The 23,275-nt window shown below is 36.0% G+C and overlaps 4 protein-coding genes across 5 annotated transcripts in view; 1 reads left to right on the top strand and 3 right to left on the bottom strand.

Annotated features, from left to right (window-relative positions):
* Positions 1-154, bottom strand: part of LOC145329446 (U4/U6.U5 tri-snRNP-associated protein 1-like) — a 31,305-nt gene extending 31,151 nt beyond the window's left edge. Inside the window, exon 1 of the mRNA XM_080173595.1 lies at positions 13-154. Within this exon, the coding sequence (XP_080029721.1) occupies positions 13-107 (95 nt within the window). The 5' untranslated portion in view covers positions 108-154. The remainder of the gene's footprint in view (positions 1-12) is intronic.
* The window catches only part of LOC145329451 (alanine--glyoxylate aminotransferase-like), a 557,715-nt gene that overhangs the window by 455,154 nt on the left and 79,286 nt on the right, over positions 1-23,275 (top strand). The window lies entirely within an intron of this gene.
* Positions 128-14,524, bottom strand: Prp6 (pre-mRNA processing factor 6). The gene is made up of 24 exons (XM_080173594.1): positions 14,440-14,524; positions 13,789-13,852; positions 12,724-12,814; positions 12,191-12,304; positions 11,538-11,672; positions 11,062-11,185; positions 10,710-10,805; positions 10,026-10,119; positions 9,545-9,765; positions 9,224-9,401; positions 8,726-8,869; positions 8,302-8,438; positions 7,751-7,868; positions 7,250-7,383; positions 6,707-6,875; positions 6,028-6,123; positions 5,457-5,553; positions 4,992-5,080; positions 4,658-4,778; positions 4,247-4,334; positions 3,928-4,061; positions 3,348-3,416; positions 1,479-1,586; positions 128-957 (listed from the first exon to the last, which is right to left on the bottom strand). The coding sequence occupies exons 1-24, from the start codon at positions 14,492-14,494 to the stop codon at positions 814-816; spliced, it is 2,820 nt and encodes a 939-aa protein (XP_080029720.1). The 5' UTR covers positions 14,495-14,524; the 3' UTR covers positions 128-813.
* The window catches only part of LOC145329447 (calnexin-like), an 11,684-nt gene continuing 2,927 nt past the window's right edge, over positions 14,519-23,275 (bottom strand). Inside the window, exons 7-15 of one of the 2 annotated variants that reach the window (XR_013882911.1) lie at positions 22,117-22,235; positions 21,493-21,603; positions 21,159-21,241; positions 20,720-21,015; positions 17,057-17,327; positions 16,559-16,677; positions 16,010-16,256; positions 14,810-15,624; positions 14,519-14,635 (exon numbers count right to left, since the gene is read on the bottom strand). Coding sequence is in view for 1 of the 2 variants with exons in the window: in XM_080173596.1 (XP_080029722.1) it covers positions 16,018-16,256; positions 16,559-16,677; positions 17,057-17,327; positions 20,720-21,015; positions 21,159-21,241; positions 21,493-21,603; positions 22,117-22,235 (1,238 nt within the window). In the remaining variant the exon portion in view is untranslated. Of the gene's footprint in view, positions 15,625-16,009; positions 16,257-16,558; positions 16,678-17,056; positions 17,328-20,719; positions 21,016-21,158; positions 21,242-21,492; positions 21,604-22,116; positions 22,236-23,275 lie in introns of both variants that reach the window. The other variant, XM_080173596.1, reaches the window with a different exon arrangement.

Genomic DNA, 23,275 nt, shown 5'->3' with positions numbered 1-23,275 from the left:
GAAACTGCTTACCTGGATCTTGATTTAGATCTGTGTCTGGTCTTCTTTCTGTCCCTCCTCTCCTCCTCAGAGTCATATTCAGGTCCAGACTCCATCAGGGCTGGCATTATCCACGGATTTTTTCACCTCTGCAAAAATCAATTCATGTTTACACTACATTTCAAGCCTGTGGCATTTGAAAACTTATAGTCAAGAGCTGAGTTTTTGTTTCTCAATTGCATAAAAAAATTAGGTTTATTGAAAATAATTTAATAAATTATTTCACGTTCAGACCCAGCCAAAAACTATGAAAGTTTAATAAATAGTGCATATTTTTTTTTACATATATAATAATAACCCATCCCGTTTCTTTTGTATTCTGACCAAAATTGTATCAAAATACATTTTTAATATAATAAATTTGCTCATTTTTTTTTGTATTTTGATTTTGCTTTAAATCCATGATCAATTCAATTTTAAAAGTTTATGCTTTAGCTTAATTTTATGCTAGAAACATTTCTTATCACACACTTTAAATTTAAAAGAATTTTCAAGAAAAAACAAAACGGTAAGTTTCACACCAAGTATTCGTTTTTTGCTGATAACCTCCCGCTCGTTGTTTTTAAAATAAAAAGTTTTATTCTCCTATGGTTAACGCCTATTTTAGGCCAACAACACCCTGCTTAACTAAGTAATATAAAACTCCTCACCCATTATTTTCAAAAAAGGGAGGGGGGAAGGGTTCTTATCAGTGCTTAACAGGGTACTCTGTGTGAAATCGACCGGGAAAAAAACAATGTATAAAGGTACAAAGTATGAAGCTGACTCTGTAATTTATGTCGGAGGTAGGAGGTTGTTGGCTCCGGCTAGGAGGAAAAATTCTGTCTTTTCTTGCCAGTTCTTTATGTCCTTAGAGTATTTACACCACATGGGGCCGTGCCTTGGCTCGGCAGCGATACATCTGCGTTTAACATCCTCCTACAAACAAAATAAATGATAAATCTTTTTTTGTCAATTAAACAGATTAGCAAGAACCCAATTTTAAGGAAATAACTGACAGAAATTTTCCTCCCTTTTTTGTGCTATAATTTAGTACTTGAAAAGCAGGGATTCAAAGATAGGTGCTCTAAAAGTTTCTTTCATTTTTATATCCCTAAGCAGCACAAAATTGAATGATAAATCAAATAAAATGATTTAAAAAGTTAGACAAATCCGTAAATAGGAAAGCAATGACAGACAGTGCGACGTATAAATGAAGTGAGTTTGGCAAAAGGCGAACTTCACAAATTCGTCTCATAAAGTAGATAAGTATTAAAGTAAATCAAATAACCTATCAAATGAGTAACAAACAAATGGACGTACAATAAAAGTCGGTGCATGTCAATCACTGATGACCCCTTCTAGTTTTTAAAATAAATTGAAAATAAAGGGGAGGGGGAGGAGATGTTCAATAAGTCACTTTGTGTGAAAGCACCAGTTACTAAAACCTGGACCATTACCTGTTGTTCTGGTGTGCCGTGCAACAACTCAAACTTGTAGAAATGTATCCAGGCATCTCCAAAGTCAGGTTCCAACTTGACCGTTCGTGCAAACCAATCTCGACATTTCTAGTAGAAAAAGAACAATAATGTCCATAAGTAGCATTTGATGTTATCAATAGCTTGGACTTGAAAAATATCAGGGTTCTTAAGGGATAAGACTAGGGTTGGGCCGGATATTTTTTTGGCCGGATACCGGATATCCGGCTAATTTTAAATGCCGGATATCCGGTATCCGGCCGGATATCCGGCCAACGCCGGATATCCGGTTATCCGGCCAAATTACCGGATATCCGGCCGGATAACCGGCCAAATTACTACATATTAAAGTATCAAAAAAGGATATAGTCCCTTTCTTGGCAACGCATCTTAAGGGGCGATTCGTTTTATTTTTTAAATTGCTTTTAATAGGTTATTTTAGGTTATGTTAGGTTATATTTGGTAAGGTGATTTCCCCGCCGGGTAAGGCAATTGGCCCCGCAAGGTTAGAGTCCCCCGCAAGGGGCTAGAAATAGGAGATACGCTACTGTGAAAATACGAATAATTGCTCCTTAAAGGGCGTTGCCACGAAAGAGACTATTCCCGCAAATAAAATTTCTTCATAAACTGGTGTTTTATATTATACTAGCGTCTGCGTCCCTAGTATCTAGGGATATATATTAGAAGGGACATGAAAGTGCAGAAAAATAACTTAAAACCTTACAACAACTTTTTTTTATAAAAATTAAACAGCCTAAAACCACCCTGGGACTTATAAGAAGCTTCACTCTAAAGGAGAACCATATCAGTTCAGCAGTTAGCAAGATCCTTTGCTACAGACAAAAAAAGCTTAGTAAATAAATCTAATTAACTAATACTACTCTCAATCTGTAATATCAATCTCTAACGGTTGGAGGATTGGCGGGGAGGTGGCGTTGAATGCCTACCCCCCACCCTCTGATTTTTTTCTATCCCATTTTCTGTGTATAAAAGGTAGAGGGCTATAACTGAGTGACTTTCGAAATATGGGTATGACACATAACTGAGAGTTGAAATTTTATTTAATACCTCCTTCCTGGCGGGCACAGGATACCAGCAAATCTGGTAAGGTCATTTAGGTAAAAAGTAAAAATATTTTTTTACTTAAACAAAGCATTTCATGTTATCTAATACTAAAATATTCTATAGTCGTACATCCTCATATGTAATATAGGTGTTCAAGTCGATTTCAGGTTCCAGGTATAATCCTGCAAGTCCTGAACCACCAGGTCTCCAGATATCTTTAAACGGTTCCTGTGACCACAAATTTTTACTTGAAGATTTCAAATTTTAAACTTAGGCTTTTTTATATATCTTCATGACATATTACAATTTCATAAAATCTGTTGCCGTTTACCTGCCAACCGTCGGTTTGCGGCTGGCAGCTGCCAAGTACTGCTGCCACCGCCAAAATTTATGTTTTGAGATTTCTAATATAAAATTTACATAAAGATAAACATATTCAGAAAAAATTGTTCTTCTAGCTTCAATAATAAGAAAATTAAAGCCATTGAAGATTTTAAAAAAACAGAGATTTTTGTTGTGAAATATAAAAGATTATATTGCCGGATATCCGGCCGAATAGTTTCAATATCCGGCCGGATATTGAAAATGGCCGGATATCCGGCCGGATATCCGGCCCAACCCTAGATAAGACGATAAGGGATAAAACTTTGGGCCCCAGTATAATTTACAGTCCATTATCCCCTTCCTCGCGTTTCGAGAAAACGAATATTTTAAAATATAGAGTAGCTTCGCTACTATTAAGAGCTTTTAAAAGAGTTAGTTCTCAACGATAGCACAAAAAATTACCTGGAGTTTTCTCTCAGACCAGAAAAGTTTAGACACAGCCAACAAAACATTAGGATCATGCTCACTATGCTAAAATTTAGATTGACTATTAGACTATTTGTAAGTACATACTATCATATTGTGTAATAAATGTTGATGTTTTCACCAGCCCACTCACTCTTGATATATTAGGGGTTGGATTACAAAAAAATGTTGTATATTTCTTAACTTCATTTTCTAAACAAGATTAGTTATCATGAAAACTAATGCCTCTTTTCAATGAAAAATCAGATAATTGTCATTTCGTGTAAAAACGTTATAATTGCTAATAGCGTTAGAAATTGAAACACAGCCGAGTCCTTACAAAAGAAAAGAAAGCAATTTGCTAACAAACGAAAAGAGTCACTGCCACTTGGGCCAGGTAGCTGTCTGGCTGTCTTATGCATCTATACTTAATTATTTGTACAATTACATTAAATTTCTAGGTAGAAATAAATTTTTGAAACTAACTTTTTAATGGGAAGGAAAAACATATTTTTTTTAATTGGTGGAAAAAGTGAAAACTATATCATGCAATTTTTCTAAGGATTAAAAAACTTACTTTTAATGCGTCAACAGATTTAGTCTTGCGTTGTGGCCTTGGTGCCATAAAAATGGCTTCTGACCAGAGGAGACCAGCATTGGGACACTCCTGTAGCGATCTGGCTAATACTGCTGCAGCTATATCTTCCATACCTTAAATGAATAATATTGTATTTAGGGCATTTGTTTCTTTAGATTTTAATTTAGGTAATTTGATATCGGTATTTTAAATACAAATCAAATGCTTCCAATTTATCTAAAATGTAATCGCTAGTTGGCTTGTAAATATATTTTTAGAGGGCGCAACCACCAATTATAAATATTGAAATAATGAATACCTGCTTCTAATTCAATTCTGATAGATTTGAGCCATAATTCTGGATTCTTGGGATTACGCAATCTTGCCTTCTCAATTACAGATCTTGCCTATTAAGAAATAATATTTAATAACATCTAGACGTTTGAAAACTACTTTTTGATAGGTATCAATCAATGGGCACTCGCTCCTTTTCAGCACTGATACTTATATTCTAGTCACTAACATTTTTAAATAGTATAGAAAGGTAGGTAGATACTTCATTAAGACTAACAACATAGAGCAAAAAAAAATGTCATCCTAATATTTAACTACAGTAATAAATAGTGCAATCAAAATAATCTACAACACTATCCTTTTTCCCCTACCAATGATATATTTCTATACATCAGAGTTGTAAGATCAATTTATCGTCAATCTCCTGTTTGTTTACCTTAGTTGTGTTCTTGAGAGAAAGTTCTAGATCTGCTAGAAGTGTCCAGAGAGGTATGGAGGACGGACAGGTCTTGGTGCCCTCGGTGTAAGTACTTCGTGCCAATTCGATCTGCTTCAAACTGAACAAAATAAGATATGATTGTACTTTACAATGTAGATTCTCATCGGCCCTGGAAAGGTTTAGTTAGAACTATTTTGGAGGAGAGTTTAACCAACCTCCCAAAAAAAACACCATTTACCCCCCCCCCCCCCTCATGGAGGGAGCAACTTTCGCAAGCCCCGACCCCCGCCACCCGATTTTAGATAGGTATTATATTAATATAAAAATTTACCTAAATTGTTCGAGTTGTCCTTTCATCATCCATAATTTGTCAGAATCTTTGAATTGGATCAATCCTTCTTTTACCAAACTGTACGCTTCCTAAAATTAAGAGATCTTAAAAGATATGACAATGGATGATAAATTAACATACATTCCCAATTATAAGTGGTTGTAATGTATGGACACTGCTAATTGAGAATAAATCAATCAAAACTAAATAAAAGTACCTAAAGTTTTTCAGTCAACGAATATGATACCTAACATAAAACATTGGATACCAGTGATAATCTACAGTCCAAAAATCATAACCTTCGTTGTCTGTATGTCAAAAAAACACTTACATAAAATATTTGTTTAATAGATTTATAACCCTAGATGGACAATCAGACACAATAATCCGCCAAAATCAAAAGGGATTCCTACCAGACATAAATTTTTGTTTAAACAAATAGTGACATTAGTAAAAGCAAGTAACCTGAATGTTATTAAGAGCCCACTCCAATTTTGTTGACTTCATGAAAACTCTTGATGTAGGGGCGCTATCTCGAGCCCTGGCCAACAACTTGCGTGCTCTAAATATTACATTTTGACAAAAAGAAAACAAATATGATCATATATAGTATCAACTTTGATAATTATAAATTATATAACCCTTCACTTAAGGGATAAGGGGTCAGTTAAAATCTTTACCTATCGACTAAATTGATTGCATGTTTATTTTTAATCAAAGCTTTTCTACATTTAGAGTCGGTCCGTCCGTATGGAAAATAAGAATTGTCCTATTTAGAAAGAGTACTATCTCTATAGAGATAGTCCATATATTTATTTTAAATATGAGGATTTTTTACTTCTATAGATATGATAAACATAATCATTTACTTAATTTTTTAAATATTAATTCCAATGACCATTAGATATAACTATATGATGTTACTTTTTGTTATCGCTTTTCAATTTGTTGAACTTTGCTTTAATGGATGTTTCCTCTTTGTTTTATTAATAATTAAGTACATATTTCATTAAAAGTAAAAAGGATAGTTTTCTACCTTGTGTATTCTTGATTTTCTGATTCCAATTTGACGGCAGCCAACCAAATTTCTTCTGAGTTAGGATTAGCTTTGAAAGCCAACTGTAAAATAGACCTAAATGAATACTTCAGTTAACACCATTTACGGAAGACTTTAGTATAAAGAATCAGGAATAGGGTTTAACAACAAGCGAATTAAATCTAAAATAATATATGGGGGGACAAATGGAGAGGTCGTCAATTTTACGATGTGTTGCCCCCCAACGACAGCTGAAGAACACGTATAGGTTTTGTGATTTTTTCACGAATTAATTTCGTTATTGGATTTAGCTGATAAAGAATAGGTAGAAATTAAATAGAAAATGAAATAATTCCTACAATAAACGAATCCAGTAAAACACCCTTAGTGCAATTAGTGATGTATGATAAAGCTAAAAACACCCACAAAGGTGGATTTCTTTTAAATTGAGGTATAAGGGGTGCCAATGAAAGGTAGGTATTCTAACGTAAAAATGCTGATAAGAAAACCTTTCAGTATATTAAAATTATTGGTTGAAAGGTTTGGACACTATAAGTACACAAAGTTTTTGTGCTAACGAATGAGAAAGTAAGGTTATAAAAATTTTGGATACTAATATACTTTACAGTGTTATGTCTCCTACATTACTGAGATAATCAACTCTAAATAATAAATATACCTGGCCGCTGGTACGTCACCCGCCAACCACTTGGATTTGGCCCCCATCAGCCACAGCACCTCCGCCTTAGGGCAGTGGCCCACAGCCTTCTGCAGCAGGCTCTCCAGGCTGTCGCGGGTGCCATGATCCTTCTCAAAGTAGGCTGCCTTGATCCAGATTGATTTCTTGCCTGAAAAAAGAAAAAATTTAACTCACCGAACCCATATTTTAGTCCAGGTACTCATTGCTTTCACACAAAGAATCTTGTAGAGCACAGAAAAGACCCCCGGCCACCGTATTTTAAAAATAAAGTTAATAGATTGTCGTTTGCATATTACATTAGGTGAGGTTAGGTGATATTTTTTTCTAATTGCCCCGTAGTTTAGTTGTAACTAGTACTGTAACTTCTCAACTAATTTTTTTTATCTTAAGAAGGGGTAATTAAGCTTATCATCATCATAGAGAATTCATGTAATTTAAAGTCCATTGCCTTATCCTCTAAGATCTCAGATTAAAAAGCACTACCTGTATATTTTGATGCTCAACTGAAAAGAGATTATTTACCTGGAAATATTGACAGGGAATGTGCATAGATGGCCCTGGCACACTCAGGTGCCTGCTGCTGGATACAATGGTCAGCATCCTCCAGCCAGGTGTCCTTCCGGTCCTCTTCCTCAACTCCGTGGCCAACAACGTGTCTAGAAAAAGGTTGAATGTCAGAGCTCAGCAGATTGTAGAACAAAATTAACATAACTTTTTTTTTATCACCTATAATACTAAAGATACAAATAATGTAGGTATATCTTTGTAAAAAAGATAATTCTTGAAAAAAATGATTGGAAATAGGACAAGATGTTTAGGCTTCCAGATCTTTAATACCGTAAATTGGTGCTGAACGGTGAATCATTAAAAAACATTGAATAGTTCCAACTGTGTACACGTTCTAACCAATAATATAGATGGATTGTTCGTTAGGTGTTCTTATTGGTCACAATTACTAAATAGGGATCTAGATCTACTATATTTATTGAAAAAACAATATGTCTATCTGCAAAGACATGTTACCTGATTAGAGACTGACAGGTAAGAATGCTGCCTCCCTTCTCAGCGTCCATGGCCTCCTTCATCCACATCTCCTTGTTGATCTCCACACCGTTGCTTGTCAAACTGCTGATGGCACGACCTTAAAAAATTTTAGGCATCATTAGACATAATTTAAGAAGTACTTAGTTTTTTTCTTTAGATTTAATCGATAACTTAACCATAGATAGATAAAGAAATAGAGAGAGGGAGAGAGAAGGAAGAAAAGGGAGAGAGAGGGGGAAAGAGAGAGAGAGAGGAGGGAAAGAGAGAGAGAGAGATGTGTAGAATAAGGAAGAGAGAGAGAGAGAGAAGGGAGAGAGAAAAGCAAGGATCTTAAGGTTAAGACAATAGACAATAAATTGTCTATACTGGAAAAAAATTCTTTGGATCATTTGTTGAAAAGTTTTGACACTAATAGTTAGTACCAACAAGGATTTTATGAACAACAAATGAAAACCAACGAATTAACCAGTATTAATAACAGTCCAATGTTCTCTCCCATACTAAATAGATCCTTGAGTAGGCTAGCTTACCTATAATTTTATCAATCATCTTCTCATTTCCATTTGCCTCCTCCAGCTTGGCGGCTGTAATCCAGATTTGTCTGTCTGTGGGGATGTGTTCACGCGCCTTGTTCAACACTCTACGTGCGTTCTCGTAATTTTCCAATCTAAATGAAATTTATTTTTGAGTTACTTCAGCTCTAAATTTCCTGGTGTACAAAGATAGAATATTGATAAATATTCAAATATTCTGATAACAACGTAGGGCCAGATCTTTTTAATAGGTCCCAAAGCACCAACATCCCAACTATTGCAAAAGCAGCCAACCACAAGATTGGAAGTCTTAGCTGTGCATGGTAAAAAGTTGCCCATTTTTGCCAAGTCATTTTAACGTCTTCAGTTGATATGCTGCATTTTTGGTAGAGATTCGAACCCATTAACTCCCTAACCTTACCTTGCTAGAGCTATCCAAAGTTCCGTACTGGTAGGACAACATTCTACAGCTCTGCTTAGTAAAACCTTAGCATCAAAAGGTTCCTCTAACTCAACAGCGGCCTTCCAGAGACGAACAGAGTTGGGAATGGCCTCCAAAGCTTTCCTGGAAATAACAATTTTCATTGTTTTCAAAAATTATGTCTTTGATTTTTAGTCTAGAAATGGAGACATATATTTAGAGAGTAAAGCTTTTGTAAACCATCTGTCAAATTAGAAATACATCGATCTTAATAATACAAAAAAAGCAAATTTGGTTAGAACTAGAAAATAAGAATATTCGCTTCTAAGACGTTAGTTAGTTATGTTTCGACTATAAGTATATGTACCCAAATATAAATTGACCTGAGATAAAAGTGATAAACAAAGAAAGAAAGAAAGACTAATCCCCACTCAAATTTTTTCAATTTATTTTTAAAAGGGGTGAGGGGCTAACATTTAACAATGGTTCTTTTTTTACCTGAAGACTTTACGTTTAGCCCTAGCTTCGACCTCCAATTCAGCGGCTTTAATCCAGATCCTAACATAGGCTGGATTCTGACTGACGGCCAGTTTGACCACCTTTTTGGCCTCCTCTGGCGGCTGGAGCCTGATGGCCTCCAACCAGACGTCCTCTGACTTGGGACATACCTCACAACCTAAGCAATGCTTTCCGTCAAAAACAAAGTATTTAAAACTTTATATAAATAGGGGAATAAAAAAATATATAAATCTGTACTGTTGTATTATAGGAGCATCAAAACTTATAATTTATGCGCTGTCAACAATCTTGAAATTCTACCTTTCATGATAAGATTCCTGGCAGCCTGCACCTTGCCAGTGACCTCTTCCAGCCTTGCAGAGGCAATCCAGGCAGGCGGGTGGTGTGGGTTGGTTTCTCTCACAGATTTCAGCAGCAGCCTGGCCTTCTTAACATCGTTGATGTCACCGCCGTGTGTGGGTATCATGGACTGCAAGTCTGTGAGGTAACCCTTAGGGTCCACAACTGTTTGACCAGTTACGCTAAATTAAAAGAACAATATCAGAACAATGTAGATAGTAACAATAATAATTTTCATATTCGTAAGGTTGTGTCGTCCTTTTATAAAGTAACATGACTATCTGTGTGTAAGTGTAAATTTTATTTTTAGAACGAAAATTGTAGGTTAAGAGTCGACTCTTGCCACCCTTTCTCGCGTACCTGACTCATAAAGTAGCTGCGCTACTAAAGTTATTGTGACCTAAAGAGTACTTTAGAAGCTAAAGCTGGTAAAGAATTGTACCTGTCACTGGATTGTTTAAGTTTCAGGTCCATAAGAGTATTTCTGGCCTGACCAATCTTACGCAAATCAAGGTCGCCAGTAGGTGTCAACATACCTAGTATTTAGATTTATTTAATATTTATTTCAAATACATATGTTTAGCTATGCAGCTAATAGGAAATATATGTCAGGGGTGTATATTCTGCATGGGATCCCCGGCTAAGGGGGGGGGGGGGGGGGGGGGAATAAAAAATAAGTGATTGCAGGGAAAAAAAATGTAAAAATTAAGAAAACTGAAAACATTTTTTCCATTTCCCCCCCTCCTTGGAGAAAAAAACTAAAAAAAAGTGTGGTATGAGGGATAAAATAAATAAAATATAGAGTTCTTTAAATATTTTTTCATTTTCCCCCCTACTAGGAGAGAAAAAACTAGGGGGGAAAAAAAAATAAAAAATTTTGTAGCCGGGAAAAAAAAATAAATCTTATGCAGAATATACACCCCTGATATATGTATAAAAAAAATAGATTAAAACTAATTAAATAAAGGTGGCCATTTCTTTCGAGTATTTTTCGTAAAGTATGCTTAGCGTTAATTAGGTCATAATTATGAACAGTTTGACTAAATAAGAGCATTCGACTTAAAGGTTACAATCAATGTTTCGGAAATACGCGGAAAGTAATTAGGTACCTTCTTTCTATAATTACCTATATTTGTCATGGTGCCAGGTATAGCTGACTGCATGCCAGGAATAACGCTGGCAAGGCCGCTGGAAGGATTTATTGTGCTGGACACTCCTCCACCTTAATTAAAAATAATAATTAGATAATTCGATTGAGAAAAGGGTTAATCAGGGAGGAAACAGACTGCTACAAAAAGTTTTTAAACCACTTATTCTGAATTTAGCTCAAAACTTTGGGTACTACTCAACTTAACCAAAAATTGTAATCTACAGAAAGGGTAATTTTGTTTTTCATCATGGGGAATATTTATCATTAATCATTCATTGTCTTATTCCTTAAGATCTCTAAATAGTAGTAAATACTTATAACCACTGACCTAAACTGTTGGCCAGAATCCTATCTGATATGGGTGTGTATTTTTCTCTTAGCCCTGCCAGCCTTTTCTTTCTGTTTCTTGAGTCTCCAACGTCAGGTATAGCGTTCCATTCCTCTGCGGATACCTTAAGAAACAAGGATGATTACCTTCATAACCGACAAATCATGGACATGGGCAGATGTTCATTGTTCTGTGGTCACAAATAAAGAATGATTTTGTTGGGGGGGGGGGGGGGTAATCACGAAACTTTTAATATGTGTTTTAATATTTATTCTTTTGCTTCATGACTGACAGACCGACGGACAAAGTAAATTATATACAGTATGTTCAATTATAATTTTAACTAAAAAAATATGCTGTCTTATTTTGAAAAGCAGCCATGAAAATAATATTTTCTTCAAATAATTTCCTTACTGAGAAATATTTTGAATCTTAAATTAACGTCGCTTTTAAATATAAATAATTTAAGTTCTTACCGCATCTAAATCTCTTTTTAAATCTGAAAATTGCTGCTGAATTTTTGGCCGTTCTTGACGATATTTTTCTATTTCTCGTTTAAATCTTTCTTCTCTGTATTGTTTTCTCTTCTCGTCCATACGATCGTCAATGGCCTAAGAAAAAAATGTTAAGCAACAAAATTTACCCTATTATATCAAAGGCTTTTTTATTGTCCGTTATGATCTCAATAGCCAACGACCCGATTGAGTTCTCCTTTTTAGAAAAGCTTTGGGTCCATGGTCCATGGATGGTTTTAGGAAATTAACTACACTTCCTTTCTCCCTAAATGCTAGAGACGCCATCGATGGTTTAAACAATAGTAAAGCTTGCAAGATGTGCCATAGCTTAAACTAGTAACTTATTAAACAAGGTTGAAACTTATAAGCGAAGCTTAATAAATCAGAAAGTCAGACAAACGAACATTAACATAGAGTAACATAAAGCATTCAGTATTAAACATATATAGAAATGCTTCTTCTTAGAACTGTATACCTAAATCCTAGGAATCCATATCATGCCAGAAATCAAGTGGATAGAATGATCTCTCAACTAAACATCCTTGTAGAAAGATGCATTTCAACTAGATAAATAAAGAACCTTGAAACAAAGGTTAACAGATTAAAAATCCTACCTGGTAAATTTCGTCGGCTTCCTCGTCATCCTTCTCATAAGGATCATGCTTACTGAACAAAGATCCACCGTAGCCGGCGAATTCGTCAAAATTTGATTCATTCAAATCTACCTCCTAAAATATTATTATATTACAGAAATTTACATTTTTCGGGGGGGGGGGGGGACATTAAAATTAGGATATATTTCATATTTTTACTACTGGGGAAAGAATTAAAGAGGGCCAGGGTGGAGAATATTATAGATAAATGAACAAAGACGATTTTTATATGATATACATTCAGACAGGAGGAGTGACGGAATCTATTCAAGGAGGGATAAGATATGGGACTTCAAATTACACAAGTAACCATAAGTTTAAAATACATTGCCTCATTCGTTGACTTAAACTTTGGGAAAATTATTACATCTTGGTTAGTTAGTTCAAAACAAGTAGTGTCACTGTCGAAACTTTCCCACCCAAAATTTTGTTTATGAACGTTGGGAATAATCTATCTATCGCTCATTTTCCTATCCCTGAAATAAAATACTTACATCTTCGTCATCATCTTTCTTTTTCTTTGCAGGAACCTGGTGTCTCTCATCTGATACATCTGTAGCCTCTCTAGCTGGACCAATATCTGACCTGATAATATAGATTATATATATATAGTTAGGAACCTGGTGTCTCATCTGATACATCTGTAGTCTCTCTAGCTGGACCAATATCTGACCTGATAATATAGATTATATATATAGTATATTTAGGAACCTGGTGTCTCATCTGATACATCTGTAGCATCTCTAGCTGGACCAATATCTGACCTGATAATATAGATTATATATATATAGTATAGCTAGGAACCTGGTGCCTCTCATCTGATACATCTGTAGCCTCTCTAGCTAGACCAATATCTGACCTGATAATATAGATTATATATATATAGTATAGTTAGGAACCTGGTGCCTCTCATCTGATACATCTGTAGCCTCTCTAGCTAGACCAATATCTGACCTGATAATATAGATTATATATATATAGTATAGTTAGGAACCTGGTGTCTCATCTGATACATCTGTAGCCTCTCTAGCTGGACCAATATCTGACCTGATGATTCAAATTATCCTTATATAAAAGTGACAGAATGTCTGTCTGTTTGTACCGAAGAATCACGCTAAGGCCCGAATCAACATGGTTCACTTTTACTGTAAAGCTTCTCATAGATCCGAAGGGCATTTTTATGTAATTTGGGGGATGGTACCTCCACCACCTCAAGGGAAAAGGTTCTCTGAATAAAATGTTTTTTTATCTCCTTGTTAACGCTAAAATTAAAACTGGAGGTTCGAAACACGCCCCCCCCCCACTTTTCCTTCAAGTTCCAGAGGAATCCAGATGCATAACCAACTCTTAAATAAATATGTTGTATACCTATTATGTAAAGCATCTTAAGGGTGATACAATTGGACGATAAATTGATGTATAATTATCTCCAATGAACAAAATTATTCCTTCAACAGGCAAAAAATTATTGGTTTAAAGTTTAAAATTGGTTTACCATAATTGGGGGTGTATTTTAATTTACCGTCCATTGTCCTATCCCTTGAGACTCCTGTTGTTACCTAGTAGTGAAACCAGTGGCACCACGACCAACACCAGCCACGTAACCAAGAGGGGCAGGCATACCTAAATAGAAAAATACTTCGTGAAAGGCATCTTCTTACAGGGAGGGAGGAGACATTGGGCTACTTATTTCACTAGCCCCTCAAGTTTTATAATAACGTTTTCTTATTCGTTGGCTGAACAACTTTAAGGACTTGAAATGAATTTTGGTTGGTTGGTTCATTAAGTTGAGTGTTTTTAAAGGTTTCAAACACCAATTACTATGTACAGAAGGGATAATTTTGTTTATCATTAATGAGTATGTACACAAATCTATCGGCCATTGTCTTATCCCTTTAGATCTCAGATATTCTTATATAAAAGTAACAGAATGTTTGTCTGTCTGTCTTTATGTAGCTTATATCTAAAAATCTTTATACGTCACGAGAAGATCTATAACTTAACTATTACTTTTGGGAGAAGGGGATACCTCAACCCTACCAAGAGAAATCGCCGCTAGAAAAAAACTTGCAACAATCCACTACAAAAGATCTCCACTTGGAAATAAGTTTAAATGTATCCTTTAGCCATCAAAGCTGATTGTTGCTTGAAAATGCATTTCAATATATGCAGGTGGATTGTTATGTTATTTGTATGAAAGAAAACTTTACCTATAAAATGCCGCCTTTGTTTGTTAACAAGGGCTGCCGCCGGTACATTCGCCATTTTTAAATTTTTTCCCTCTTTCCCTTTCTGAAATTGGAAATTACACGAAATCAACGGAATTTACTTAGAAACTTAAAAAAGACGCTTAATATACCAAAACAAAAACAATGACGACACAAAACAAGAAAAGTAATGAATTCCCTATGCAAAAGTATTAATAAAAAAAATGTTCTAATTTTAACCTTAAAATAAGCAGAACAAACTTTGGTTAATTTTTATATAAACTTGGTTTTAAATTGCAAACTTAAATGCCTGATTTAAAAAAAATGGATTTATAAAATAATTAGTAATTGAAAATGTAAAAAAATTAAATACATTGCATAGTTTATAAAAACAAATATTGCTAAAACAAAGAATTACATAATAATTTTGTTACTAGATGGATACTTAAATTTACAACAAAAAAAACTAGAGATAATCCAAAAAATCAAAATACTATTAGACAAATTAATTTTCATAAAATACATATTATAAAAGCACTTGTATACAAGCTTGAAAAGCTTAATAATATGTTTAGATATTTCTACAAATTGTCATATAACATTTTGAAGAAACTGTACTATCTTAATCATTAATATTTAGATAATCACAATAAAATTAACAATACAAAATGAATTCTAATATCGTAATTGTTTACATAAGTGTTTTAGAGTCTTTCCTATTTTTCATTTAAAAGGTGCTTAAAATTACATATTTCCAAATTTTTTAATATTGCAACAAATTAACAAAACAAAAAACACAAAATCAATTTATAAATAACAATCAAAGCTCGATGTTTATTAACAATTTTGAATATCTAAACTTTTAGAAAAAACCTTTAGGTACTAATTTTATAGACAATTTTGATGTTTTATAAACAAATATTAGAATCCTAAATAAACTTTTTAAAAGAATTGTGTATAAAGTTTTATGTATACAATACATACTTGCATAAAACATAATAAGACATTGTATATAAAAGCTTAAACTATATCATTACATAGATGATGTATCGCGCTTATGATTAAGATATTGGGCTATCGGTATGTAGGTAGGTATTTCTTTAACAAGTTGGATAAATACAGAGTTTTGACGGGGATGGCTGCACAACCAATGCACAGGCTTTGTCCTTGTCTATTGTGTTTCACAGCCTGAAATAATTAACAAAAATTGTTTGGGCTTTCCCTCAATTTGCCTTTCGAGCACCGACATACAACCTGACTATCAAAACTAAGGGAGAAGAGGCTAGTTTTTCCCCCTAACCCTAACCCATACGAAACCTATATTTGCGATGCCCCAGCCCTGCAAAGATATCCTCTACACCCCCCCCCCCTCCCAAAAGAAATCGCCTGTAGAAAATAGTCAACCACAATTTTTTTACGTTTTCTATACCCTCAAGTGCCCCTATAAATAAAGTTTTCAAATTTTCAAAATTAAATTCCTAAACCTCCTCCGCATAATAATACCTATCAACCTCTAAGACGGAAGAAAAGCTTAGCTTCGTTTATGGGAAAAAAATAAAATAATAAATCTTACCTTTTCGCCTACTCCTTTCTAGCTCTTCTCTTTCTTGCGCCTCCCCCTCTTGTCTGTCTCACCTCCACTTGTTCCTCCTCTTCCTCTACCCCCTCCTCCCCTTCTCCTTCATCCCCATCTCCCGCTTCTCCTTCTTCCTCCCCCTCCCCTTCTTCCTCCTCAGCTTCCTCTTCTCCCTCCTTATCTTGTTGGTCGTCATCTTGGGGTGCGTCAGTCTTCTTGGGGTTATTGAGCGCGTCTTTTCCAACTAAAAAAGTACAAATTAAATATCTTACAAAGCTTGAATTCTTTATATGGACTAGCAAAGCTACTCTGTAATTCAATTTGCGTATCTGTCGGACAAAGCTATGCGGGGAAATGTTATTTTCTCGGCTTCTTTTCGAGATGGAAGCTGATTTTTTCGTACAAATTTCCTAGATCAATGAGCATCTAGTATGTAATTTACTTGGTGTGTCAGCAATGCTACAAAAATAAAAACATTAAAACATACCTATGAAACATATTAATGGCTACGTATAACATCTAAAAATCAACTTATCCCTTACATACCTTTCTTATCCTGACCACCATAGCAGCAGAAGGTAACAATTAGAACGACAGGTAGACCAACCAGGACAACATATACAGCGTACAGCCATGGGTTCTTGTTACTGTAATCCAGAATTCTCCTAGTGGTTACATGTTATACTAATAAAACAAAACAATACTTTTATTTTTACCTATCTAACAAAAAGAAAATTCCATTTTTATTAGGTAATAAAATAGCCTAAACATTGTAAAATGACCAAATATAATAAATCTCTTTCCATGGAAGAAATAATAATTTTTAAGTGCTACTTATGTTATTTTCAAATTAATCAAAATATCCTTTTCTAAGATTTCCCCTATGATTTACCATAGTGGTGCAGTGCTTAATATAAACTACCTATTCTGACCCAAATTAATTTACAAATGAACGTAATACTACCACCCTTATTTGCTATCTATTTAAAATGAGGGAGGGGATCAATGGTTAACAAGTTACTTTGTATGAAAGCGCCCACTTACTTGAACATGCCACCAGTGGCTGCATCAATCTTGCTCATCTTCAGCTCATATGTATCACTGGCATACTTGTTAGCATGCAGTACATTGTCAGTAATCAACAAGTTATCAAAGTAGATGTTGTCAGACATGGACCACAGCTCGATACCCACTCCATTAATAGAGGTCATCCTGAAGGGATGCTCGTCGTTGAAGTAGTCAGGGTTCTCGATCTTGCGGGGCTTCCACTTGCCCTTGTAGTTGGGGTTGTTGATCAACTCTGGGTACCATTTACCTGAAGTAAATTTTTAATAATACCTATGCGTTTTCCATTTCAACTAAAAAAAAGGGTTTTTTTTTAATGCAACCATCTCGTAATCAATGTATAAATGGCACTTAGAATTCGAATTTCGATCTCAAATTTTGCATGAGTAATCCTTGGTAGGTCTATTTTCCCTAAATCGAACAAAAAGTTGGAAAAGTAACGGCTGGCAGCTGGCGGCTCAGCCGTTTAGCCGTTTTTTGCCTATTTTCAGGGCAAATTCATCATTAATTACGTAGGAATCAACTTTTTAAAACATATTTTTGGTTTAATTCATGTTAAATGATAGCAATAACCATTTTTAAAATTTCTTGTACCAGCTGCTAAACGGCTAGAACCGGCTGAAAACGGCTGGGAGCTGCCAAGAGTAAGAATAGTTGATAGGGCATGTGACATGTCTAGGGGTAGGTTTTTATGGTTGCTGAGCTCAAAAATGCTACCAAAAATAGTGGCAGCCTATCCATATGGCAGCTGGGTAACAGCTGCAGCTCAGCTGGTAGCGGCCAAGAGTAGAATTGGTAGATAGGGCTTGTGACATGTCTAGGGGTAGGTTTTTATGGGTGCTGAGCTCAAAAATACTACCAAAAATAGTGGCAGCTTATCCATATGGCAGCTGGGTAACGGCCGCTGCTGAGCTGGGAGCGGCCAAGAGTAGAATGGGTAGATAGGGCTTGTGACGTGTCTAGGGGAAGGTTTTTAGGAGTGCTGAGCTCATAAATACTATTAAAAATAGTGGCGGCCCATCCACATGGCAGCTGGGTAAAAGCTACAGCTCATCTGGGAGCGGCCAAGAGTAGAAGGAGTACACAGCGCTTGTGAGGTGTCTAGGGATAGGTTTTATTGGGTGCTGAGCTAAAAAATACTACCAAAAATAGTGGCCGCCTATCAATATGGCAGCTGGGTAACTTTTTTTTAAAATTTCTATTACCAGCTGCTAAACGGCTAGAACCGGCTGAAAACGGCTGGGAGCTGCCAAGAGTATGAAGTTGCTAGGGCATGTGACATGTCTAGGGGTAGGTTTTTATGGTTGCTGAGCTCATAAATGCTATCAAAAATAGTGGCAGCTCATCCTTTGGCAGTTGGGTAACGGCCGCTGCTCAGCTGGGAGCAGCCAAGAGTAGAATGAGTAGATAGGGCTTGTGACGTGTCTAGGGGTAGGTTTTTAGGGGTGCTGAGCTCATAAATACTATTAAAAAAAGTGGCGGCTCATCCACATGGCAGCTGGGTAAAAGCTACAGCTCATCTGGGAGCGGCCAAGAGTAGAATGAGTACACAGCGCTTGTGAGGTGTCTAGGGATAGGTTTTATTGAGTGCTGAGCTCAAAAATACTACCAAAAATAGTGGCCGCCTATCAATATGGCAGCTGGGTAACAGCTGCATCTAAGCTGGGAGCGGCCAAGACTAGAATGAGTTCATAGGGCTTGTGACGTGTTTAGGGGTAGGTTCAAAAATACTGCCTACCAAAAAAAGTGGCCGCCCATCCATATTGCAGCTGGGTAACAGCTAAGCTTAGCAGTAAGCCGTTATTTAAGACTCATTGACTATTGGAACTATTGAAGGATAACCAAATATTGAATATTTCAGTATAAATACACTATTGTCATTTTATATTATTAATAACAACACCTTATCAATGTATTGATTTAGTTGTTAAACGGCTGAAATTGGCTGAGAACAGTTATCAACAGATAAAAGTAAACGTTTAAGACATAGCTTGTGATGTGTCAAAGAGGTGTAAGTTTTTATAGGTGCCAAGCTCATCAGAAGCCCTATCTACTTTTCTACTTTTGGCCGCTCCCAGCTGAGCTGCAGATGTTACCCAGCTGCCATATGGATGGGCGGCCACTATTTTTGGTAGTATTTTTGAGCTAAGCAACCATAAAAGCCTACCCCTAGACACGTCACAAGCCCCATCTACTCATTCTACTATTGGCCCCTCCTAGCTGAGCTGTAGCTGTTACCCAGCTGCCATGTGGATGGGCCGCCACTATTTTTGGTAGTATTTTTGAGCTCAGCACTCCGAAAAACCTACCCCTAGACACGTCACAAGTCCTATCTACTTATTCTACTCTTGGCCGCTCCAAGGTGAGCTGCGGCCGTTTACCCAGCTGCCATATGGATGGACGGCCACTATTTTTGGTAGTATTTTTGATCTCAGCACCCCTAAAAACCTATCACTAGACACGTCAAAAGCCCTATCTACTCATTCTACTCTTGGCCGTTCCCAGCTGAGCTGCGGCCATTACCCAGCTGCCATATGGTTGGGCGGCTACTATTTTTTGTAGTAGTATTGAGCTCAGCACCCATAAAAACCTACCCCTAGACACGTCACAAGCCCTATCTACTCATTCTACTTTTGTCCGCTCCCAGCTGAGCTGCAGCTGTTACCCAGCTGCCATATGGATGGGCCGCCACTATTTTTGGTAGCATTTTTGAGCTCAGCACCCCTAAAAACCTACCCCTAGACATGTCACAAGCCCTATCTACTCATTCTACTCTTGGCCGCTCCAAGGTGAGCTGCAGCTGTTACCCAGCTGCCATATGGATGGGCGGCCACTATTTTTGGTAGTATTTTTGAGCTAAGAACCCCTAAAAACCTACCCCTAGACACGTCACAAGCCCTATCTACACATTCTACTCTTGGCCGCTCCCAGCTCAGCAGCGGCCGTTACCCAGCTACCATATGGATAAGCTGCTACTATTTTTGATAGCATTTTTGAGCTCAGCAACCATAAAAACCTACCCCTAGACATGTCACATGCCCTATCAACTTCATACTCTTGGCAGCTCCCAGCCGTTTTCAGCCGGTTCTAGCCGTTTAGCAGCTGGTAATAGAAATTTAAAAAAAAAAGGTTATTGCTATCATTTAACATGAATTAAACCAAAAATATGTTTAAAATTAATGATGAATTTGCCCTGAAAATAGGCAAAAAACGGCTAAACGGCTGAGCTGTCAGCTGCCAGCCGTTACTTTTCCAACTTTTTGTTCGATTTAGGGAAAATAGACCTACCAAGGATTACTCATGCAAAATTTGAGATCGAAATTCGAATTCTAAGTGCCATTTATACATTGATTACGAGATGGTTGCATTAAACCCCCCCCCCCCCCCCCCTTAAAGACATGGAAACTCATTGATCTTAATTTAATGAATGAGGCAATGGACGATAAAAACCCCAAGCATTGAAGCAATGATAACTTAAACAAAATTAACCCTTATGAAATTATTAGTGGTAAGTTTTAAAAACTGTTACTTTTAAAAATCGAGTCAAAATTATCTTCCTACTTTTTTAGTTAATGAATGGTTAAACGAGTTTATACAGGCATTAAAAAATGATAGATTTGACAGAGAATAAATAAATCTGACCTTTGTAAGCAGGATTATCAATGAGGGGCTGGGACCAAGCTCCACATCCTGGGGCAGATTTGCAGGCGGGGTTGTCAATCAACGGCGCCTCCCAGTCACCATCCATCTCGGAGTCCCAATCATCGGGCATTGTCGCATCAGGATCTGGGATCATATCAGGCTCGTCGTCCAACCAACCGTCGGGTTTCTCGGCGCTCTCGTCAAGAACTTTGCGGGGGGCGTCTTCATCCCAATCCTCGGGTTTAACGGCCTCTGGGTCGGGGATCTTTTCTCTCTCATCCCAGTCAGCTGGCATTCTTAATTAAAGTTTATTTGATTAGGTATATATATTTCCATCTTCATTGAAACTTTATTCTTGTGAAACTTTCTTAAATAGATTAGAAAATCATAAAAAATGGGTGACTGCATGTTAAACAGTTAAGAATCAAAACAAACTTACTTGTCCTTAGGGTCATCAATTTCAGCTGGTGGATTGACCGCCGGAATAAAGTTATCTTGAAGGTTACCATGGTTCACAACAGTCTAAAAGTAAAATGAATCTTTTTAAATAAAATTTTGTTAGCATGTTACAAGTTGCCTGTTAAAATAAATTGAAAATAGAAGAATCTGCAAAAAAAGAACCGCCACAAATTATTACTATAGCGCAAAGTGACGGACCCTTACCACTCACTCCAATTTCGTCCTCAAACATGATACATTAGAAATTCACAGCAAGCTGTAAAAATTGCATGACCCTACAAAATAAACAAATATTATATATTGTTTGACCCTACCTGATCGACGCTCATTTCAAAGGAGTTGTCTGGCCTGACCACGAGCCTCAGCAAGTGGGGCTTCTTGTCCTTGAATATCTCCTCCAGGGATGCTCGGGATTTACCTTCAACCTAAACGTGAAAAAAATATTTTAATGTTATTCTGTGGATGATTTTTCTTACTGTAAAGGTGTTTTTATTAAATTAAATACCTAGCTGTATCCTTAAACTAGAAATTTTAAAGATATTAGGGGATTGGACAATAGACGACATATTGATATATTTTATTCTACAATATCCCTAAAGATGAGAGACAAAATTGGTTGAAAAGTTTTGACACTACTAATTTAAAACTAACCCATTAAAGTTCAATAAAAGTACCAACAGTGTTTGAGCCTTGCAATAAGACAAGGTGGTTAAAAAATTTAGGGTACCAGAGCTGGATCTTTAAATCATTTCAATGGTGCGCCAAATCGGGGTGAGCCAACTTTCCACCAATAAGAGCACAGCATTTTACGAAATACCGCGCTGTGATTGGCTAAAATTCGGCGCACCCCGATTTGGCGCACCATTGAAATGATTTAAAGATCCAGCTCAATGTAATTTACGGTCTAATGTTCCCTCCAGCTCTCCCCCTGAAATTACCTTGTTGCAATGTTTCTCCTCCATGACACCAGTGATGGGATTTTTGTGTCTGAAGATGAAATGAAGTTTGGAGTCACTGCCACACTTATCCGGACCAAACATAATTGTGTACGGAGTCTGTATTATCAATACATTAGCTTTACTAATACACAATATTAGGGATTGTGCTATGTGTACAATATAAATCTCGATATTTTTAGATGACCAGAGGCACACCCATGCATGAGAAACAAAGCAAGCCTGCATAAATTGTTTCATTTCTGATCATACGCTCCCTAAAATTTTTCGCAAATACTGAAACAAAAATAACGAATTCTTAAAGCTCAGGATCGGAACATTTTTTTTTCATATCATATTCCTACACATTATATATTTTTACTTAAAATCAAAATAAGTAGAAGGTTGTGAAGCTACCTTACAAGGGTTTTAAGATTGTCAGATGTTTTCTCTGATTAATAAGGTGAGACATTATCAGGAAATGTTCATCCTTGACAGGGATCTGAAAGGATAAGACAATAGACGAAATAAAATATACATCCATTCCCAAATGAAAAAATATCCTTTTTGGAATTTAAAATTACTGGTTAAAAAAGAGAGGGGTAGGTTTCTAGTAGAATCCGTAAAGGTGTGTGTTTTAAGGCTTAAAAATAGTAGTAGAACGATAATATTCACTAAATATGTGTATTTCTTATTGAAAAGAACTATAGACAACATTTTTTTTTTAAAGTTAACATAAAATTTTTATCGTTCTACTACTGTTTTTAACTTATAACACATAACCTTTACGGATTTTACCAGAAACGTACCACTCTCTTTGTAAGCTAATAGTTTAGAAACAACCAACCAAAATTCAATTACAATATTTAAAAGTTTTTATGTTAATTAAACTTTGGGTAACAATGTAACTTACAGTCCAAAGTATATTAAGATTTTTATTTCTGTTTAGACACATGAAATTCCATCCCATACTACGTAACTTACGACAACAGAATTTAAGTTATAAAGTGTTTCAGGGAAAGAAAATGGACGATAAATTACTCTTCATTCCAATTCATAGATGCGAATTTATAATGAAGAATTTGTACTAAAATTAATTTTTATGTCCCCTCGGATTAATTCACGTAAAATTATCTTGTTTTTAAGGATAAAGCTAATATTC

This window comes from Acartia tonsa, chromosome 10, assembly GCF_053477335.1.
Source record: "Acartia tonsa isolate MP-2025a chromosome 10, ASM5347733v1, whole genome shotgun sequence".
In the NCBI taxonomy this organism is placed as follows: domain Eukaryota; kingdom Metazoa; phylum Arthropoda; class Copepoda; order Calanoida; family Acartiidae; genus Acartia; species Acartia tonsa.
The sequence above is the reverse complement of the archived record's forward strand: the minus strand, read 5'-3'. Positions and strand labels throughout refer to the sequence as shown.